This window comes from Archocentrus centrarchus, chromosome 17, assembly GCF_007364275.1.
Source record: "Archocentrus centrarchus isolate MPI-CPG fArcCen1 chromosome 17, fArcCen1, whole genome shotgun sequence".
Lineage (NCBI taxonomy): Eukaryota > Metazoa > Chordata > Actinopteri > Cichliformes > Cichlidae > Archocentrus > Archocentrus centrarchus.
In genome coordinates this window covers 11,279,337-11,296,032 of record NC_044362.1, presented here as the reverse complement: position 1 = coordinate 11,296,032, position 16,696 = coordinate 11,279,337, and the positions used below count along the sequence as shown (strand labels likewise).

Sequence of the window (16,696 nt, the reverse complement as noted above, 5' to 3'; positions counted from 1 at the left end):
TTTGAGGTATAAGCAATCACGATGTAACACTCAATACACATGAACAAAAACTGTGCTAACAGTGTAATACTAAGGCTCATGTGTTTTCTGTGGTTTGTAGTATAAGCAGTGATGATGCTGAAGACTGATTTTAATCCTCACTGAATCATACTTGCTTAGGCATGCAAATACATGTGTTTATCATGTATGTTAAATACATGTTACTCCTTGTTGCTTAGTTAATTTGTTCCCTAGAAAATGGGTATGTAGTTGTGTATCTTTGACTTCTGCCTTTGTGTGACACATTCAGCAATCCACACAATGTTCCGACTCTCCTGCTCCTTAAGTTTGATGTAAGAGTAAAATACTCCAAAGTGGAACTGCTGCAGGAAAGCGAGTATGTTCAGCTTCACCTGGAAAAACCACAGACATCTAAGATGTAGGAATCTGCCCTCTGGTAACTTAAAAAAAAAAAGAATACATTTGCATTTGATATCATCAGTAGAAATAGTTGAAATTAATCACCTGTGCTTTAAAAATATGCATTCACCAGCCACTTTATTAGGCCCAATTGTTCAACTGTTCATTAACAGAAATATCTAATCAGCTTAACACGTTTAGGCATGTAGACATGGTCGAGACAACCTGCTGAAGTTCAAACCGAGCATCAGAATGGGGAAGAAAGGTGTTTTAAGTGACTTTGTGACACAACCACCTCTGGGCTTTGCAGAGAATGGTTTGAAACCAAAGAAAATAACCAGGGAGTGGCAGTTCCCTTGTTGGTCTAAGAAGTCAGAGGGGAATGGCCAGACTGTTTTAAGCTGAAAGGAAGGCAACAGAAACTCAAATAACCAAGTTGCAACCAAGGTGTGCAGAAGAGCATCTTCTGCAGCAGCAGAAGACCACACTGGGTGCCACTCCTGTCAGCTAAGAACAGGAAACTGAGGCTACAATTCACACAAGCTCACCAAAAATTGACAATAGAAGACTGGTAAAATGTTGCCTGATCTGATGAGTCTTGATTTCTGCTGTGACCTTTAGATAGGATCAGAATTTACACAACACAAAAGCATGGATCCATCCTCCATGGTGTAATGTGTGGGGGCACACTTTGAGGCCCTTAGTACCAACTGAGTATCGTTTAAACACCACAGCTGTATTGCTGCTGACCATGTCTATCCCTTTATGACCACAGCGTACTCATCTTCTGCTGGCTGCTTCCAGCAGGATAACACACCATGCCACAAAGCTCAAATCATCTCAAACTGGTTTCTTGGACATGACAATGAGTTCACTGTATTCAAATGGCCTCCACAGTCACCAGATCTGAATCCAACAGAGCACCTTTGGGATGTGGTGGAACAAGAGATTCACATCATAGATGTGGAGCTGACAAATCTGCAGCAACTGTGTGATGCTATCATGTCAATATGGACCAAAACCTCTGAAGAAAGGTTCCAGTGCTTTGTTGAATCCATGCCAATTAGAATTAAAGCTGTTCTGAAGGCAAAAGGGGTCCAACCCAGTATAACCAAAGTGTACCTAATAAAGTGGTTGGTGACTATGTTGGATACACACATTTGGATGTCAGGACTGCAAAATGGCCAGTATGGTTCAAATATTTTTAAATTTGGAAAAGAAATCTCTGACAGTCACAAAATTGTTAGACAGTTACACTGACAAACACAAAAGTCGGGTTACCTCTTGTTCAAAGAATCTGTCCTCAAGAGTCTTAAAATCTGATCCTGGCTCGGGGTCATCAAAAATCTTTTTATAGTCCTGCAGGGATGTTTAGGTTTACGCTGACCATATGTCTTACTTAAATTATGTGCAATAACAACTCTACAGCAGCTTAAAAATATCACTCAGACTCACTGGGTAACAGTCGGCCACAGCTTTGACCTGTTCATGGTCCTCTGCCTGGGCCAGGAGTTGCAGTCCTCCAGGGTAAAGTTTACCACAAGATGGATACAGGGCACTCCGGTCTGCTCTGGTGAGATCTGTCCCAAAGGAGTTCACTGTGATGATGAAGGCCCGCCTGTCCGCCTCGAACTGCAACACACATCAAAGCACATCAGTAATTTGTAAAACTGCAGTTAATCAACCATCATGCAGCAGGGAAAGTGAGAGTACCTCCAGGACAGGGCACATTACATCCTTTGTGACGCCGCCCATGCTCTTGCAGAAAGAGTAGAAAGACTGCAAGTATGCCTTTGCAGTAGAACAAAAGCACAAAGATCAGCACAAATTTCATGAAAAACATCTGAAGGTGGCAACGTTCAGACACCATTATAAAAGTTAAGTACAGCTGTTAAGCATGTTTATCACAGTAATAAAAACTACAGTAGAGAATTTATATCAGCACATGCACAAAGACTCTAACACAGGTGTCAAGGCTGAGTTAAGTTAGTCATGCCACCTTATGTCATGCTCTGCTCACCTTATACAGTTTGTTTCTCAGGATCTCAGCCTCCATTTCATCCAGGTTGGACTCAGATACAGCATCCTGGAAAAACTGAGCTGTGGCAGGAATAAAACAAGACAGTAGTCCTCAGTTAAACTATGCTCTAAGTAGTTTTATATGATAGGCCTTAAATATGAAGAAGAAGCATGCAGTGCCTTTTACGACATCACCGAGCTTATTCAGGCACATTTTGTTTTCAAGAAAATTTGGACTTTTTAGTTTTACATTTTTATAAGTCCAAATCTTGACTTCTCACATTAAGAACTTTCAAAAGGGCACAACAAGAAAGTTACAACTACATTTAATGAATAAAGTACAAACTGTTTTCTCTTTCCAAGCATCAATGGGCCTCCACACAGCAAAGTGTTTTCAGGGGTGTTTTCTTCAGTTAAACACTCCCATTAATATTTAAAGTCACTCTTACTGAAAGTGTATTAGTGTATAATTAAAAAATATATTAATAATATAAATGCACATTTGTCATTATTAGGATTAAAAAATAAACAGAATACCTAGTGGTGTGTCCACCAGGATGGTTGAGTACAATTCAGCTGGAGTGCGAGCAATGCCCACGGCAGCCATTTGGTCAAAAGCTCCCAGTGGGTGACACCGTGGGAGCAGCTCTGACACATCTTTCTTCTTCAGGGCCCCGGTGATCAGCATCACCACATTGTCGATCATGTAGCTGTAACTATGGCAACACAGAGAACACATTGAATTGAATATGTTTTGCACAAGGTGTCGACTGTCTGAGTAAACACCGTCCGCTTCAGCCGCAAGTGAAAATCTCAGCAGCAAAAGAAGTGCCTGACCTCCGGGATGCTATTGAAGCATATGTGCTCATCCTGTAACGCACAGGCTATAAATAAAACACCAACGGTGACGAGGGATACCTTATATAGTCAAGGAAGGTGGAGAGAGGTGGCAGGGCATTGGAGCGCAGGCAGCTGAATTCAGTCACCAGATTCTCCCTCAGCTTGTTGTCCAGCAGAGACACAGTCAAATCTCCCTCGGAGGAGGACAGCAGCTTACCGTAGTCTGTACTCTGAAGGTGCAGCTTCATATCTGAGCAGAGAAGAGATAAAATAAAATGTTTACTTGCCACACTGCTCTGAAATCAGGCTTCCTGTTACTTTGCAATTTTCAAATAAGCAGGAAAAGGTGAATCATGTATGAATACAAATTCACACGAGGCAGCATATTTCTGACTTTTGATGAACAGCTGATGATGACATTCTGAAAGTCTGTTTTTCCTCTCGCTACATTGATGATATACTCACATGATGCTGTTGAGTGGGGGGTTGTCTTAAAAAATAAGCCATACCAAAAGCCAACATGTCACTGGTTTAAAAACTCACATAATCTCCTTTATAAATGAGATCCAGATGATGAAAACAGGCACATCCCTGGGGTGAGCTCTATCAGCTCCCTACTGCAATTACTTCCAACACCCCCTCACACGCTTTTTTAAACTGCAGGTATTACACATGATATCATTACACACGATACATTACACGTGTGATACAATATTCTTACCCTCAAGTGTGTCACACTGAGCCAGATTGTGATAATCAGTCTGAGCCAGAATCCCAGCTTTCATTCCTCGAACCAGACCCTCCAGGTAACCATGATCCACGTTAAAGCTGAGCTCCTCACACAGTGCCATGATGCCAAACTGTGATTTTAGCTGTGTTTTTCTTTTTATACAGTAACTTCTGCATTATTTCCTCGCTGACTAACATTCATGCACTTTTTTTCCCTTCCTCTTTGACAGCAAGAAATTCCATAGCTAAAAGTGTTCACTGTCTAAGTTCCTGCTCTTAAGTACTATTCATGTCATTTGCCTGCAGTGTTTAGATGACTGTGTAAAAGGATTTTTTTTAAATGAAATAAAATAAAGAACCTGATGTTGTTTTGGTCTGTTTCACACAGTGCAAGGGCAAGAATTATGGAGCTAAACAAAAACCTGGTAAAAAAAATCATCTTCACTGCTCTTCTGTTTGGTAAATTGCTCAGTCTGTATGACTGAAATCTGTGCAGAAATCATGCATATTAATGCTTCATGGACAAAAAATATATGTATTCGTACCTAAATTGGTTTATCAGTGCCTCAGACCATGAGTACGGACAAATTATGAAGGTCTGGCTGTTTCAGAAAATTTAAAAGCATATCTTTAAACCGAATACTGCAACTACTACCACCACCAATACTACTATTAGTACCACCAAATAAAGCCATTATTTGGGGTTATTCCAAAACAATAAAGCTTAAAAAACAAAATCCTGATGGATCACCTGCTCTTATACTCCACCTGTTTTATTTTATTTTATTTCAGCCTCATTGAGCATCTCAGGGAAATATTCTGCACCCCGTTAGTTTAGTCCAAGTCTTGGTTTTTTTTTTTTGCCTTTTCTTGTGGATCCTTCTCAGACACAATTATTTAGGTTTCTTCAGTTGGACTTTCTCCTAACCGTATCCAGACTTTTTTGCCTTATCAGTGCAGGCTTCTCTTTTATAACATCATCCCTGCTTTCTCCACTTTACCCTGAGGTAAAATTGTTTCCTTATATAGAGAAATGGGAGTCTGGCAGTATGCAGTGAGATTGCTGGCAGCAAACACAAGCCCATGGATTTGGAATGAATTTGATTTTCTAACATATGGATCGTGGTGAGAACAAAATTGGCCAGTGTGCACGTTTCGTGAATCTAACAGTGATTTTGTGTGGAAACTCAATTTTTGCACAGGGTAAGAACATGTCCATGCACATATTAGTAAATGGGGCCCATTGTCATGTTCAAGAAACCAGTTTGAAATGATCTGAGCTTTGTGACATGGTGTGCTATCCCGCTGGACGCAGCCATCAGGAGATGTGTACACTGTGCTCATAAAGGGATGGGCATGGTCAGCAACAAAATTCAGGTAGGCTGTATTTAAGAAATGTTCAATTGGTACTAAGGGGTCACTTAAGTCACCTTCCTTCCCCATCCTGATGCTCAGTTTGAACTTCAGCAGGTCGTCTTGACCATGTCTACCTAAATGCACTGAGCTCCTGTAATGTAATTGGTTGATTAGATATAGTATTTGTGTTAACACGCAGTGAAACAGGTGCACCTAATTAAGTGGCTAACAAAGTTTTCAATAAAAATCTGTAATTTTCTGGGTCACCAGATACTTTTTGAGATTTAAAGTGTAGCTTTAGTTAATCGTGTGTGTGTGTGTGTGTGTGTGTGTGTGTGTGTGTGTGTGTGTGTGTGTGTGTGTGTGTGTGTGTGTGTGTGTGTGTGTGTGTGTGTGTGAGAATCTGGTCCAAAATAGACAGTGGAAAATCAATAAGGTGGTTTATGTATGAAGTAGATAACATTTGTCATTTATAATTTCTTGCAGACAGATTTATGCCTCACATAAGCATTAATTGTTTGTAATAGGCTGCCATTGAGTTCACTGCTTCATATTATGTAAGATGAGCTGAGATGAGATAAACCACAGTACATGTATTCAGTTCTTGGGCTACTTTGTAATGAATACAGGGCTTAACTGTTAGGGATCTTTGTGTAACATTGGCTATTTTCTGTCTTCTTCACGCTCATGGACATAATGAATAAATAATAATCTCCATGAAACAGATTATCATTCATAACATAACAGCTACTGGTAAATGGCACTCGATGTGCCCATTTGGCATTTCTGGAAGCAGAAGCAGACAGTGTTCCAGATGAGATAATACATTTTGTGGACCACATATTTCCTGGGTAGGATTTATAACTGCTTTGCTTTGGAATTTGTGTCTATGTGCGTCTCCCCAGGATATTCACTTGACTCCCTGAAAGACAGCTTAATATTTATTATCTGCACATAATTGTCTTGGAAAAAAATGCAGGTTTAGTCACAGTTTATCTACAAGAGAGCTGCCAGCCAACAGTAACTGTTTCTTTCTTCTTCTTTTTTTAATCCATTTATTAAATTAAAAGGAGTCCTCTAAAATCAGCATTTAAAATGTAATCATTCTATATGTGATTAAGTATTTTAGGATGTTTCAGATGGAAAAATGCGAGGAGAATATGGGCTTACAGCGTGTTTATTCAATAGCAAAAATATAAACTCCTAAATCCACAAGGGAACAGTTAGTAAGTTCACTCTGGGGATCCACATGTATTTATCTGATTTTCAAGGCATCATTTACACAAGTAAATGCCATTTCATCCACATTAATTCTAACAACAACAACAAGTTTATATTCAAATTTAAATCCTCTCACTGGATTTCTCATATGATTAATCTGGCAGAGCAGCAAGATATTCAAAAGCAGCAATAATGCAAGAAATACCCATAATGCAACAAACAACATACAATTGTCTACATACATGAAGAAGTATATGTCACCCATCCCTTGTTTTGCTATGCATACATATGCTGTGTATTAGGGCATTTTAATATTGTGCAAATATTTCTATGAGTATTTTTTTTCATACGTTTTTGGCACAGAAGAACGCTCCACCACATGGCTGCATGCTTTAATAAAAAAAATTTGATGTGATTCATTTTGGAAGCCAGAGAAGATTGAAAGCTATTTTAAAGTTTAACCTCACTCTCTCATGATTATCCAAATGCTTTCATTTTATTTTGAAATTTACTGATCATCTCTTAAGTGCATCTGTGTTACCGTAGAGGAAAACTCACAGAGCCGATGTGAATACCTCCGTGCCTGTTTGTCTTTGCAGTATATGTTCAGGTGTTGCGATGTATTTGTGTGTGTGCGTGCATGTGTGTGCTCCATCTAGGTCTTCTTTAAGCAGAGGGGGTTCATCCTCCAGCAGTGACAGATGGTGTTGAAGAGTCGACAGCGGCAGGAGGCGCAGGGGTCGCAGCATGGCATGTGCGAGGAGCAGCTTTCCATCAAGCGTCCGCAGCGACGTGCCGGGGTTAGAAGGTTTGACTTGTGCCTCTAAAACAATCCCAACAGAGAGAATATGTGGAAAATGCAGTGGAACAAATGGTAAAGTCATCTGCATAAACTATTTGACTCCTGATCAGTTCCTGTCAGCATTTTAGTGTTTTTCAGCCTTGTTTTAGTTTTTTGTGGCCTGTGATTTCACTGTTATTCTATCTCAGAAGTCATAGGGCGAGAGGTGGGGTACATCCTGGACAGGCTGTCAGTCTGGTGCAGGGATAACAACTATTCACTCTCACAACCACAACTATGACCAGTTTAGAATCACCAATTAAGCAAACATGTGCACTTTACTGCAAAAGTATTCACTCATCCATCTAAATCATTGAATTCAGGTGTTCCAATCACTTCCATGGCCACAGGTGTATAAACCAAGCACCTAGGCATGCAGACTGCTTGTGAAAGAATGGGTCGCTCTCAGAGCTCAGTGAAATCCAGTGTGGTACCGTGATAGGATGCCACCTGTGCAACAAGTCCATTCGTGAAATTTCCTCACTACTAAATATTCCACATTCAACTGTTAGTGGTATTATAACAAAGTGGAAGCAACTGGGAACGACAGCAACTCAGTCATCAAGTGGAAGGCCACGTAAAATCACTGAGAGGGGGTCACCGGATGCTGAGGGGCATAGTGCGCAGAGGTCACCAACTTTCTGACCCCTTGGTTCCAGTGAAAGGAACACTTAATGCTTCAGCATACCAAGACATTTTGGACAATTTCATGCTCCCAACTTTGTGGGAACAGTTTGGGGATGGCCCCTTCCTGTTCCAACATGACTGCACACCAGTGCACAAAGCAAGGTCCATAAAGACATGGATGAGCAACCACAGAGTCCTGACCTCAACCTGATAGAACATCTTTGGGATGAATTAGAGCGGAGACTGTGAGCCAGGCTTTCTCATCCAACATCAGTGTCTGACCTCACAAATCCGCTTCTGGAAGAATGGTCAAAAATTCCCATAACCTAAACCTTGTGTAAATCCTTCCCAAAAGAGCTGCAAAGGGTGGGCCGACATCATATTGAACCCTATGGATTAAGAACGGGAGATCATATGCATGTGAAGGCAGACGAGCAAATACTTTTGGAAATATAGTGCACGTTTGTGGGAGGAAGCCACAGTACCCAGAGAGAACCCACACAGACACGGGGAGAACATACAAACTCCACATAGCCTGAATTCAAACCAGAACCTTCCTGCTGTGAGCAAACAGTGCTAACCACTGCAGCACTGGGCCGTCCTGCATAAGTCATGTCTCATGCTATGATTCATTCATGAGTGTGACCTTCCCAGAGTTTTCTTATATCAGGTAATGTTTACTTGATTAATTGTGTTGAATGAAAAATTGTGAAAGTCATGAGTCTCAATCCATAAGATTTACAAGACATACAATAAAAAAAGCAATTGCTAATAAAACTGCAATGTAGGCTGAAATATACACCGTTGCAGTTTTTTCACAGCTGCTAAAACAAACTTGAATTGCCCACCCTTTTGCTAAAGGCAAGTAAAAATAACACTTCTGAGTCTTTGTTACGCTACATCAAAAATGTGGTATTCCTGACACAAAACTCCAGAAAACAATGTTCATTTCTTTGTTTTTCCCTCTTTTGTGGCCGATAATCTGGAAAGAAATTTCAAAAGTACACAGACAGTAAAAACAGGACTTAACCCTCCGATGACCCGCCCAGGCTGTACCCCTCCTCTTGAACTGTGACAGCAGAGGACAGGCTCAGGATAAGAATTTAATATGAATGAATAGAAACTTACATTGTCTTAATAAACTTAAACGTGACACAGGTAAGTCATTTAAGTTACCATTAACGGAAACTCTTTTCCATCTGGACTGGAATTCCACAAAGAAGAACGTGGTCTATCAAGTTGGTAAATTTAATCTGAAGTTCCATCTCTTGCTCTCCTCATCCTGTCACACGGACACTTCCTCCTCTACCTTTCTTCTTTCTATCTATTGTTGGGATCAGTCTCCATGTCACTGTGCCACACACTGAACTGACTTTCATGCTAAAACCAAAAAATCCAAGCCTCTTTGACACAATCACTCTTTTGTCAACACTTTAAACAATCCCCCTGTAGTCAGACCGACCTGAAAACATTATGGGGTTTTGAGCACACATAAAACAGCTTTGACATAATTGTTTGGTTTCACTGTTTTGACTAAAGGGTGGACGGTTTCAAGAAATATGTGTTAGCAGCTGTGAAAAACTGCAGCAAATTAGTTCAGGACACCGGGAATGCAGTTCAAAGGATAAGATTTAGGAAATCGCTTAAATCGCTGTGATGGTTTTTGTTTTTATTGGTGGGAAATTGGATGCTTGTGGTGAAAAACTGGGTTGAGTTGTTTTCACCACATTTTGCTGAGTGTCAGAACTGATTACTGCTGTGTGTTATTATCCTGCCACTGGAGGCCAAGTAGGAGATTTTCAAATTTGATATACAGGATTATAAATTCACCTCACAATAATAAGTTGCCTACAAAAGTGAAAATGGCATTTTTTTCAGGAACATCTTTAAAAAAGCAAAGGGCATGCTATCAGAAGAGGCCTTTCTACCTCTGTAGTGGACATTTAAATGGGAGCATTTTGACTGAACATTTCTACAAATCAGTGAACTTATGAGAAATGCAGTTAAAAATAAAAACTTACAGCACTGACACTTTGCCGCGGTGGAGAAATCTTTTGCCTTGCAAACAGCCGCTTAGTCTTCACTTGGCTCCAAACTAGGATTAGAAATAAAAGAATAATTGTCTATTGTGAATAAATACATCCAATAAACCTTTTTTTTTTCTCAATTCAGCGTCCCTGTCCAAGACAGGAGACATAACAATGCAGCTCCTTCTGCACATGATTGAGAACAGGTTGCCTCAGAAAGGATGTAAACATGTTTTAAATACTATAAGACTCCCAGAGGACAGATCTTGTCTGCCCTTAGATCATCAAATAAAGAAACCAGGACCCCTCCTGGGGTGAGTGTCTGGGTACCAGACATTGGGGGGGCAGATTGAGTTCACTGACAGCTGGTAAAGACAGAGACCAAGATCTTGGGGCACTGACTTGTTTTGCAGTATCTGGAGTTTGGAATAGGGAATTCATACAATATGCATATTTTTCCTCAAAACAAGCCAAGGCAACCACAGTTTTACTTACTAGAAAATCTGGACGCACTTCTTTGCTGAGGCAAGTTACGCTCTTAGCAACTGAGACTTCCTCTGAGTAAAAACTATTTAATAATCTGTGCTTTTAAGGATGCAAGAAAAAACATTATTTTTTTGTTATTACTGTCATTATGTAGCTACTAAAATGAGTTTTAAATACTTCATCACAGAAACTGATTTAGAAATCTGTTGTCTTTTGGATCTTCTTCATCTTTTCTTCCTGCATCATTTATTGCCCAACAGGAGGGAGGATTTATGATTGATCAGCTGGGCGTCTTCATATTCTTTTACTCATTCTTGCTGGATAATATTGAGAAGCTGAGAAACAGCCAGCCTTTGTTTTCTCAAATGGAAAAAAAAAAAAAATTGGCCAGCATTTCAGGACTTGTATGGTCTGCCAGCCGAAGGGTTAGATATTCATCTCATAGCAGAGCAGGTCTTGGCTCATACAAATCAGTCTGCACAACTTCATACTAATATAACAGGTGGATTTTTAGCTATACAAACAACATCATTCTATGTGGAGATGGCCTGTGATTTATTTAGTTGTTTTAACCTATAAGTTACCCCTTACAAAAAGAAAGTATAAAGGGATGTTAAATATACCCAAGAACTGGATCAGAAAATAAAACAGATTCAGTGCAGCAGCTCAATGCTGGTAGTGAAACGACCTGCTAAATTTCAAACTGAGCATCAGAATGAGGAAGAAAGGTGATTGGTTGTTGGTGCCAGGCGGGCTATTCTGAGTACATCAGCAACTGCTGGTCCACTGGGATTTTCTTTAGCTATGCAAACAGTATAACTCTGTGTGGAGATGGCATACACATAGCCATCTCTAGGGTTTACAGAGGATGGTCTGAAAAAGAGAAAATGAGCAGCAGTTCTGTGGGTGAAAATGCCTTGTTGCTAGAGGTCAGAGGAGAATGACCAGACTGCTTCAAACTAATAGGAAGGTAACAGTAATTCAAATAACCACTCATTACAACCAGGGTGTGCAGAAGAGCATCTTCTACAGCAGCAGAAGACCACTCCTGTCTGCTGAGAACAAGAAACTGAGGCTACAGTTCACCAAAATTGGGCAACAAAAGATTGGAAAACGCCTGTCTGGTCTGATGGGTCTCAGTTTCTGCTGCAACATTTGGATGCTACAGTTAGAATTCAGCGTAAACAACATGAAAGCACGGATCCACTCGGCCCTGTATCGACAGTTGAGGCTGCTAATGGTGGTTTAATGGTGTCGGGGATATTTTCTTGGCACATTTTGGGACCCTTAGTAACAACTGAGCATGATTTAAATGCCACAGCACACCTGAGTATTGATGCTGAACACGTACACCCCTTTATGAGCACAGTGTACCCATCTGCTGATGGCTGCTTCCAGTAGGATGACAAACCATGTCCCAAATTTGCAATTTACATTTTGTTTTTTGTTTTTTCATAAACATGATAAAAATGCCTTGAGTCGGTTGCCATATTCTGCTTTTGTGAACTAAAGCCCTATGAATATGTAATCATGAATTAAAAAGTAGCCTCAGCCTAGTTTTCCCTGTATTTATTAGAGCATTTTCCCCTTAGACCTCTATTATTTAAAAAAAAGGCACATATAGAACTGTTGAAAGACAGCAGATGCTCCTAAAATATGAATAATTATAACTGGTCAATTGGAAAAAATATATTTTGTCCAGTATTTATAGTTTAGGATAAACATCCTCTGTTGTATCCTGTGTTTAGTGCAAAGTAAAATAGTGAACATAGTTGATAAATCTCTGAAAACAGAGATTTCCTCAGCATTTGCTTTCATTGGTTGGACATTTCTTTATTAATCATCTTGGAAACTGAAGCTTGTCAAAACATTCTTATTTGATATGTACAACTGTTTAAAACGTGATTTGTTAGAGGTTGATCACTTCAAATTCACTGCTGTGTGTCATGTGCAGAAATTTGGGAATAATGCGGATATAATAATGAATATCTTTGAGCCTAGAGATGAACGCTGGTGTGGTGGAGGGGCCAGAACAGAAGGCAGCCAATCAGAGCAGCAGCAGCAGCAGTGCTGTGTCAGAGAATGAGATGGCGAGAAAGTAGTACATGCTAGTTGCCTTGTGAAATTTTAACTTCTTGTTTACCGATGAGCAGCAGAGTTTCTGTCAGTTTCTGTCAAATGGACACAAAGATGTTTCCTTTGAAGCATGTTGGTATGTTATAAACGTCCAAGACACTGAGGTGTTTTGGATTTATTTTTTACAGATAGAAATGGCAGTGGAGATTGCCAACTTTCCACTGGAAATCAAAATTATTTGACTCCACATCTTCTCTCTGCTGGCCTGGACATTCTTTTGATCATAATCAAAACAACATTTGCAAACCACTCTCCTCAAATACTGGCACCAGCAACGCACCCACCCTCACAACCTGGATGCTACGCAAGTTCAACAAATCAAAAAGCCTTTATTTTGTCTATAACTACTTTCCGATTACCTCAAGGTTGATAGCTGCCACACCTTCTCTTAACAATCATGCATAAAACCTTGGGGCAATTTTTTTTTTTTTTTTGACCAGATGTTTAGACTATATCTGTCACATTTGCGGAGAATACCCACCTTCATGCATCTCGGTAAAGTTTCGTGTGCCTCCTCCTGCTGATCCTGAGGCTCCCACATACACTTTGATCCTCTCCTCTGAGATATCTTTACTTAACTACAGTATCTGAGATAATCTTGTCCACCTTCAATCTTCTTCAGGCGAGTATGATGAAGCTCTCATCTCCCCATGTCCTCTCCATGCTTACATTTTAAATATTTCCCTTGCTGCAGCTTTCTCATGAATATCAGATGGGTGTGTTTCTGTATAGCTCAATCATATTTGCTTCTATGTTGGAGCATTTGGCTGCTAAAGCCAAGTATTCCCCCCACTCAATATAACCTGTTCACACACCAAGGGATCGGAGCGTCACATAATTTGTAATTATATTGCAAACTGTAAAATATAATGTGATGCTGTGTTAGTGTAGCATCTGTCAGAGTGTCAGACTAATTGTCTGCTTACACACTCATGCACTTTTCGGCTTCATTTTCACTTCTGGATGGAGGAAGTTTGCACTGTATCAAAACTGTTATGTTTTTATTTATTTCATCTTTGTTAACTCCCCGGGTGGATTAACATTTGCTTGCTAACTTCAGCAGTTCTCAGCTGTGCTAACATAACTGGAAAATGTTCTTTCAGATGATCAGTTAACCCTTTTAACATAATAAACTTGCAAGGAACACAATGGGGAACACAGGGGTGATGGCTGCCCCAAAAAAGGAGGGCCTCTATATAATCATCATAATTTATAATTATCATAATGTCTCCAATAATAATTCACAGATTTGCAATATTTCAGATTACTTTATTGTCTTATGTTTGAAGAGTAGAACATAAATGATAATTACTTTTGTTCATTAGGTCAAATTCTTCAGTTTTATTGAAGATATGCATATCAAAAATGTATTTTTTAATATAGGCTATTACAAATGGATGTGTCCCAAGCGTTTCTTGAGTAGATAACACTGAACAGTGGTTTTCTCATGGTAATCATTCCTCTTGTTTCTAGTAGGCGTCAGATGTGCTTCCAGCGTAAACGAAGGATGACACATTCGTCTCTGATCCTCTGTGCATATGTTTCACAGCATGTCTGATTCATGAGGCTTCAGCAGTCTGATTCGGACAGATTGTGAAGACGTCATTTAATGCTCCAAACTCAAAATCGGAGCATTTAATTCATCTCAAATCAGCATCTCTTTATTTACTCATTAATTTGGCTGTGTTGCCTTTTTTATTAAAAAAAAAAAATGAGGCAGTTTTGTCTTTATAACCATTTTAAAGCAACGTTGTGCATTAGCAACGCTGGAAAATAAATCCTGCAGTTATCCAAGTTTTAATATGCCTGTTTCCTGACGGACTGGGAGTTAATCAAGTTTTAATACTTTCAGGTCATAAACTAGATTAAGTGTTAACCTGATTAATACCACGAATAAAACAGGAATTTAAAGTCATCTCCCTCCTCTCAGTTAAAATCAGATATTTATATACTTTTTTTTTTTTGTAGTCGACAGTTATCAAAGACACACAAACATATAGATCAATCTGTGTCAGCTACATGGATTATTTATCCTGCACTATAAGCAGCGGCATTTTCGGTGACGCTGCAGCCTCCAGGATCAGAGCACTTAAAAAAAAAATAAAAACTACATAAAATCCGCTTCAGTGCTCATGAATCCTTACCTGTTGCATTCTCCGTTTTCCGCACATCTTTCTTGGTGTCCTCTGCCCAGGACAGCGGGAAGGCAAGCAGGAAGAAGCACAGCAAGTGTTTGCCGGTGATCTTCCTCATGATGATGATGATGATGATGATGATGATCTGATGATGACACGGTAAGGGGGGGAAACCAGTCTAACGTTTGGAAGATAAAGCTCGGACTTTAAGGAGCTACAGGAGGAGAAATCTCTGAGTGACGTGCGTGTTGGCTGGTGAGTTCCCTCAGGTTTCTCTGTGGCTGTGAGGGAGGGAGGTGGGCTGCCGCTGAGGTCAACACGCCACGGTGAACGGAGAGCGAAACACGCACTCGCGACGTGATGGGCTCGAGCTGATGCTTGGGGACAAGTCAGTCTAAGCATCAGAGGTGGGGAGTAAGGAAGTACAAATACAGCGACGAAGTACAAATACTTTGTTACTGTGCTTAGAGTGGGTTCTTATGGATTATAATTTTCGGGTATCAATTTGAGTATTTATTTTTCTGGCAACTTTTTTACTTTTACTCCCTACATGTTTACAGAAATGTATCTGTACTTTCTACTACTTACGTTTTCAAAAGGGAGGCGGGGGGGGGGGGGGGGGGGGGGGGGGGGGCGCTTGAGATGAAAAAACCAAAAATATAATTTGTGCATCATTTATATCGCTGTACTCGGGCCATATTTTGTGGTTTCAGCATCTAGCTGGTGCTCCATGGCAGACATAAAGGGAGTAACGTGTTGTGGCAGCTAATTTCAAATGCATCGTTTCTAAATGCTCAACAAATATAATTAAAAACACAAATTGTCTGCAGTTTGTCACACAGTGTGTCTACAAGCTAAAAAGCCAGCTACTGTATTTCCAGGGAATGAAAAAGAGTGAGAGATAACATCACTCATTGATGGAGAAAGCCCGGACAGGTAAAGGTAAGGAAGGCTCAGAGGCATCTGATAAACTGGACATTTAGAGCTTACATGTAATGTCCCCATTTTTTAATTCAAGTCTTGGATCGATGTGAAGTTGTGATTTTTCATATTGTGAAACATCCTGCCAGGTAAACTGAGGTGCACTAACTTTGTGTTCTTCAAAGTTTGCATGAAAATACTGCAGTTTAGGCAGGATCAACTGGTTAGTTTGCTGTACTGTGGTGAATTTACAGTAAAGCTCTGTGCTGTGCTGTTCACGGTCAGAGTTACAGGTTACATCAGTGTAGCAGAGATGAGTTTGAATTTAAGCTGATGATGCTTAGATTCATTCACTGAATCCAACCTTTATACCAGCTACATACTGCAGTATAAAGACCGTATAAATGGTATACTGTCAGTGTAAAGGTGGAAATCAGCCAAGATAGCTCATGAAGTACTGGGTTAAATCTTGTTGAATTCAGTTGTGTAAATTTTGTGTTCCAATAATTTGTGCTAAAGGTATTCAAATCAATAAAACAACAAGGGTGCCCAAACTTATGCACCTGTCTAATTTTGTTTAAATAATCATTGCACACTTTCTGTAAATCCTATAAACTTCATTTCACTTCTCAAATATCACTGTGTTCGTCTGCTATATGATATATTTAATTGAAATTGCTGATCTGAACAACCAATAATTTGTAAAGGAAAGTCATGAAAATTAGCAGGGGTGCCCAAACTTTTGCATACCACTGTAGTTGTCTCTCCACCTGCCGAATCCCACTGTAACTCCATGTCTATTATTATTTTTATTATTATATTAATATAGCACGAGGTTCAGTTAACTTTGCAGAAAAATTGTTGCTAGATATATCCTTCAAAGAGCTACTTTCTTACTTTGAGTAAATTTCAGAGCCTGCAGTTTTTCACTTTTACTTGAGTAAAGAAGTTGAATCATT

The 16,696-nt window shown here is 39.8% G+C and overlaps 2 protein-coding genes across 2 annotated transcripts; both read right to left on the bottom strand.

Annotated features, from left to right (window-relative positions):
* Positions 1–8: 8 nt before the first annotated feature.
* LOC115796169 (V-type proton ATPase subunit d 1-like) lies at positions 9–4,109 on the bottom strand. Its single transcript, XM_030752448.1, has 8 exons — positions 3,980–4,109; positions 3,337–3,508; positions 2,956–3,134; positions 2,420–2,499; positions 2,113–2,190; positions 1,855–2,031; positions 1,681–1,758; positions 9–392 (listed from the first exon to the last, which is right to left on the bottom strand). The coding sequence occupies exons 1-8, from the start codon at positions 4,107–4,109 to the stop codon at positions 231–233; spliced, it is 1,056 nt and encodes a 351-aa protein (XP_030608308.1). The 3' UTR covers positions 9–230.
* A 2,393-nt stretch (positions 4,110–6,502) lies between these two features.
* asip2b (agouti signaling protein, nonagouti homolog (mouse) 2b) lies at positions 6,503–15,114 on the bottom strand. Its single transcript, XM_030752364.1, has 3 exons — positions 14,826–15,114; positions 10,054–10,127; positions 6,503–7,387 (listed from the first exon to the last, which is right to left on the bottom strand). Exons 1-3 carry the CDS (start codon positions 14,932–14,934, stop codon positions 7,220–7,222), a joined length of 351 nt encoding a protein of 116 aa, XP_030608224.1. The 5' UTR covers positions 14,935–15,114; the 3' UTR covers positions 6,503–7,219.
* Positions 15,115–16,696: the final 1,582 nt, after the last annotated feature.